Below are 6,146 nucleotides of genomic sequence, written 5' to 3'. Positions count from 1 at the left end.
GAGTTCCACTGGGAATAATTCTCCCTTTGTGTCCCCAGCACCATCCCAGCTGCTGCCCGTGTGGATCTCACTGCCCCAGCCTCAGAATACGCATCTTTGCCTTCCGTCCCAGCTGGTGATGGAGTCGAAGCTTCCATTCCCTCCTGCCAACGTCTGGCCAAGGACTTAAGCAGGTATTGTACAGAACCCTCCCTCCTAGCTGCTGCCCCCAGAGAGGAGGGGCCTGGCCGTCCCTGTCCCACAAGCCCTGTGGGAGCTGCATTTAGGAGGGTGCCAAGAAGGCATTGACAGCTTGGACCCGTGATGCCATGTATGATCGTTTGGCCTGTGGTTGATCTGAAGTTTACCCTTTAGAGCAAGCTCTCCACGTAACAGTGGGGACACCCTGTGTGAGCGTTCGTGTATTAGTATTAGTAATAGTCGGCATATTCCAAAGAAGCAGTACCAATAGGATATATATTCACATATACAGGCATAACTTATTTTATTGTGCTTTGCAGATACTGAGTTTTACAGAGTGAAGGCTTGTGGCAACCCTGAGTTGGGAAGTCAGTGACATTTTTCCAACAGCGTTTTTTCACTTCATGTTTCCGTGCCACATCAGACTTTCTCACTGCTATATATGTTATGATCATCTGTGACCAGTGATCTTTTTCATATTTACCTATTTTATTTATTTATTTGCCTGTGCTGGCCCTGAGTTGTGGCATGTGGGATCTTTAGTTGTGGTATGCAGACTTCTAGCTGTAGCATGTGGGGTCTAGTTCCCCGACCAGGAATGGAACCCAGGCCCCTTAGCCACTGGACCACCAGAGAAGTCCCTGTGATCAGTGAGTTTTGATGTTACTATTGCAAAAAGATTATGACTCATTGAAGGCTCAGTGATTAGCATTTTTCACTGATTAGCATTTTTTAGCAATATTTTTTTTTAATTAAGGTATGTGCATTGGTTTTTTTACACATAGTACAGTACACTTACTAGTCTACTGCTGCTGCTAAGTCGCTTCAGTTGTGTCCGACTCTGTGCGACCCTATAGACGGCAGCCCACCAGGCTCCCCCATCCCTGGGATTCTCCAGGCAAGAACGCTGGAGTGGGTTGCCATTTCCTTCTCCAATGAATGAAAGTGAAAGTGAAGTTGCTCAGTCGTGTCTGACCCTCAGCGACCCCATGGACTGCAGCCCACCAGGCTCCTCTGTCCATGGGATTTTCCAGGCAAGAGTACGGGAGTGGGGTGCCATTACCAGGCTCCTCCGTCTATGGGATTTTCCAGGCAAGAGTATTGGAGTGGGGTGCCACTGCCTTCTCCCAAGTCTACAGTATAGTATAAAAATAATTGTTTTGCACTGGGAAACCAAAAAATTCTTGTAACTCACTTTACTGTGATACTTTCTTTATTTTGGTGGTCTGAAACCAAACCTATAATACCTCTGAGGTCTGCCTCTTTAGCCTGGAGTAGGAAATGGCAACCCACTCCAGTATTCTTGCCTGGAGAATCCCATGGACAGAGGAGCCTGGCGGGCTACAGTCCTTAGGGTCACAAAAAGTCAGACACGACTGAGCGACTTAGCACGCACTGTCTCTTTAGAGAGAAATTTATTTTAAGGAATTGGCTCATACAAATGTGGAGACTGGCAAATCCAAAATTTGCAAGGCAGGCCAGCAGGCTGGAGACCTGGGGAAGAACTGATGTTGTAACTGGAGTTTAAAGGCCATGTCCTGGCAGACCTCCCTCTTCTTTGGTGGATCTCATTCTTTCTGTCTTAAAGCCTTCAACTGATTGGGTGAGGTCCATCCACATTATAAAGGGTAATCTTCTTATTCAAAGTCTACTGGGTTAAATGCTACTTTCATTGGAAAAGTCCCTAATGCTCGGAAAGACTGAGGGCAGAAGAAGAAGAGGGCGTCAGAGGATGAGATGGCTTGATGGCATCACTGATGCAGTGGACATGAACTTGGGCAAACTTCGGGAGATGGTGAGGGACAGGGAGGCCTGGTGTGCTGCAGTCCCTGGGGTCACACAGAATCCAACAGGACTGGGTGACTGAACAATAACGACTCATCTAAAAAATATCTTCACAGTGACATCTACAGTGGTGTTTGACTAAATATCTGAGTACGATGGCCAAGTCAACGCTTAAAATTAACCCTCACAGCAAGTAGTCAGAAATCCTGTTTCATGCAAAACAATTGATGCTGATTAGAAACTTTTCTGCTTAGCTACTAAGTCCTCTGAAGAATGTCCTTGGACAGCCTTTTCTTGTGTAGAGCTAAACACACCGTGATGTGTTGTGAATGGGCAGCCTGTGACCTCAGAAAGTCTACTGCTGGGGAGGCAGTAGGTGGGGATGGAGCTAGTCCGGAGTCCCTCTTATCTGGATGGTGCATCTTGGAGTAGAAGCTCTTTCCCTCCCATCATCTCCTGAGATCAACCTGTTGCTCTGTTGGTCCGGAGACCCAGAGGGATGGGTGGGATAATTTATCCGCAATCCCTCCACTCCTTAATGGCAGAGCAGGAACCTCATCCTACCCCTCCTGGTTCCAGGGCCCTGCCTTATCTACTGCTGCTGGCCTCAGGCTGAGCGAGAAAGGTCTGGGAAGCCTGGCTTCTGGTGGTGAGACTGCATAAGCGATCATTCTTGGGAGTTTGGGGAGACCCTCTTGATTTGCCTTTGGACATAGTAGGTGCTTGATAAAAATGTGTTTAAGAAAGAAGTAAGCTTCTTAAATAGTCTGCCCTTTAGTTTCTTAAAAAGTAAGCATACATCTATCATCCGATCTAGGAAAGCCACTTTCAGATATTTATCCATGAAAAATGAAAATATGTATCTACCTAAAAACTTGTATGTTTATAGCAGCTTTATTCATAATCACCCCCAAACTGAAACAACCCAAATGTCTACCATTCGGTAAATGGTAAAGCTGGTAAATGAATAAACAAATTCTGGTCTATTTATCCTATAGACTACTGCTCGGCATGAAAAGAAACAAACCACTGATTCATGCAACAAAATAGATGAATCTTAACTATATTATGCTAAGTGGGAAAGGTCAGGCTCAGAAGACTACATGTTGTGTGAATATCCATTTATTTGATATTCTGGAAAAGGCAAAGCTGTAAGGAATGGACACCATGTCGGTGGTTGCCAGGGCTGGGAGCTGGGTTTGGGAATTGACTACGGAAGGCCATGGGCGATCTTTAGCGGGCGATAGAAATGTTCCATGTTTTGATGGTTGTGGAGGCTACATATCAAAGTTCGTGGAACTCTACATCTGAAAAGGATGAATTTCACTGTCAATAAGTTATATCTCAATTTAAAAAAAAGTTATGACAGCCCATACCTGCCACTCGGGGTGGCCTCTACCTTTAGGTTACATCTTTTAAAAAAGTAAAATTTGAAACATAAAAAGAAAAAGAACCAAGCTTATCCAAGGGCTGGAGTAAGTTTTTGATGGAATCACACACACACACACACACAAACTGCACCCAAAACAACTATGTCATCTAGACTGTACTGTAAGTACAGTCATCCAGGCTGTACCCTAAGTACAGTCTGGTACCATAACCCATCTGCTCAGGGTCCCCGCCCTGAGGTCACCTGGGTTCCACATTTTAAACCTCGCACACAAGGTGCATCTGGTTCACCTCACCCCTGGGGTTTATTCCTGGGAGCCAGTCTTCTTGGGTTGCTTCTGAATCTCATTCATTCATGTATATGAGGGTTTAGTAGTATGAACTTGGGGTTTTCTGGGCCATAGACAGGCACTGCCCCTGTGGCTCTTACAGCTCGCTGGGGAAGACAGCTGAGCAAGTAGTTTTGAATGGGTCAGAAGAGGGGTGCAGTGCAGGGTGGTAGAGGAACCTCTTTCCATCTGGGTGACTGGGGAAGGTTTCCCCGGGGGAGGTGACTTCTAAGCTGAGAGCTGAAGGCTGAACGGACTTAACTATGTATGGGCAGGGCAAGGCGCAGCATCTGCAGAAACCTCAAAGATAGAGACGGGAGCAAAGCTGAAGGGTCTTGTGGAGGAGGCGGGGCTGGGGGTGGCCCAGGGCACAGGGGCAGGTGGTTGGCACACCGTGGCTCAGGAAGGGTTAGGGGGCTTTATAATTTTTCTTGGTGGAATTTTTAAAAAATGTATTTCTTTTTAAAAATTTTTATTTATTTAATATTTCTTTATTTTTGAGTGTGCTGGATTTTTTTTTGCTGTGTGCGGGCTTTCTCCAGATGCAGGGAGTGGGGGCTTCTCTCTGGTTGTGGCGCATGGGCTTAGCTGCCCCGTGGCACGTGGGGTCTTCCTGGACCACAGGCGGATTGAACCCGTGTCCCCTGCATCGGTGGGCGGATCCTCAACCACTGGGCCACCGGGGAGGTCCTAATGGATTTATTTTAAGAATAGTTTTAGATTTACCAGAAAAGTGAGACGATAGTGTAGAGTTCCCATTTACACACGCATAACTATCACTCACTCACTCACCATTTCCCCTGATACTAACACCTTAACAATAGCATGGTACATTTGATACAATTCGTGAACCAATACTGGCACATGATTATTAACTCAAGTCCATAGTTTATTCCGATTCCCATATTTTTTTCTCCTAATGTCCTTTTTCTGTCTCAGGACTCCATCCAAGACAGGACATGGCATTTAGTCCTCACGTCTCCTTAGGTCCCTCTCGGCTGTGACAGTTTCTCAGACTTTCATGTTCGTGGTGACCTTGACCATGTTCGTGGTGACCTTGACCATGTTCATTTTGAGGAGGGGGCGGGTCAGGTGTTTTGTAGGATGTCCCGTAGTTGAGATTTGTCTGGCATTTTTCTTCTGATCAGACTTATGGGGTGTGGGGAGGGAGATTACAGAGGCTAAATGCCGTTTTCATCACATCATGTCAAGGGTGCTTACTCTCAGCATGGTTTATTCCTGTGCGTGTTGACCTTGATCGCTCGGCTGGGGTTGTGTTTGCCAGATTTCTCCACTGTCAAGTTTCTCTTTTTTCTCCTTTTCCATGTTGCCCTCTTTGGAAGGAAGTCACTGTGGACATACCTCAAGATTGGAGCGTTGTACCCCTTCTTTTACGGGGATTATCTATCCACAAATTTTTGGAAATTTATATGGGAGATTTGTCTCTTCTCCCTCATTTATTAATGTATTTAGTCATTTAGCTATATCACTCTGGACTCAAGGGCATCTATTTTATGAGTTATACAGTACAATACTACTTTATTTGGTTACTCAGATTGTTGTTTCAACTTTGACCACTGAACCGTTGGCGCTTAGGGCTTTATTTTAAGAAGATCCAGAAGCCCCAAGGCAGGCAGAGATTTGAGCAGATTTGCATTTTTGAAGGATCTCTCCAGCTGCTTGGCAGGGCTGGAGTGGTTTCAGGGTGGATCAGGGCCCCCAGGGTTTAGGGCTCTGTGTCCTGGCCCAGTGGATTGGATGGGATGGGGCAGCTGCGGTCCCATCGCCCTAAGTACATCTCAGCTGTGCCTTCAGGGTTGCCAGCCCCACCCTCCACCCCTTCCATGGCTGCTTTTTACAACAGGGCTGTGGCCTGGATCCAGGGATCCACATAAATCCTGTCTTTTTGCCTTTGCCGGGTCCTTGGAAGTTTTCAAAGCAAGTTTCAAAAATGCACAGATGAAGATTTCATTTCACTGAGATGGAGGTTGTTATCCAGGTCTAGGCTAGAGTCCGAGGTCCCCGCTGGTCTCATGGTTCAGAGATGTATCCTTCATTAGTACGATTTCCAGGTTTACCTGGTGGCTCAGTCGGTAGAGAATCCGCCTTCAATGCAGGACATCTGGGTTTGATCCCTGGGTCGGGAAGATCCCCTGGAGAAGGAAATGGCAACCCACTCCAGTATTCTTGCCTGGAAAATTCTATGGACAGAGGATCCTGGCGGGCTACAGCCCATGGAGTCACAGAGAGTCGGACACGACTGAGAGACTAAACCACCAGCAGTGCCCGTTTCCAGCCAGGCTTCTCTCGCTGGAGCTGGCACACGCTCTGTGTGTTTCTGTGTTTACTCCATGCTCAGGCGACTGCAGTGGCTTTGTCTTCCCCTTTTTGGGCTTGGAGGGGACCAGGAGGGCATCAAGACCCGGCATCTTAACAAAGAAAGCCCAGGGCACAGCTCATCAC

General features: G+C 46.8%; 1 protein-coding gene across 3 annotated transcripts in view; it reads left to right on the top strand.

Annotated features, from left to right (window-relative positions):
* Positions 1-6,146, top strand: part of TACC2 (transforming, acidic coiled-coil containing protein 2) — a 236,236-nt gene that overhangs the window by 135,406 nt on the left and 94,684 nt on the right. For all 3 annotated transcript variants that reach the window (XM_010859224.1, XM_010859223.1, XM_010859225.1), the window contains one exon: positions 39-173. In XM_010859224.1, coding sequence (XP_010857526.1) covers positions 39-173 — 135 coding nt within the window. The remainder of the gene's footprint in view (positions 1-38; positions 174-6,146) is intronic.

The sequence above is a fragment of the Bison bison genome, unplaced genomic scaffold, assembly GCF_000754665.1.
Source record: "Bison bison bison isolate TAMUID 2011002044 unplaced genomic scaffold, Bison_UMD1.0 scf7180017864456, whole genome shotgun sequence".
In the NCBI taxonomy this organism is placed as follows: domain Eukaryota; kingdom Metazoa; phylum Chordata; class Mammalia; order Artiodactyla; family Bovidae; genus Bison; species Bison bison.
The sequence above is the reverse complement of the archived record's forward strand: the minus strand, read 5'-3'. Positions and strand labels throughout refer to the sequence as shown.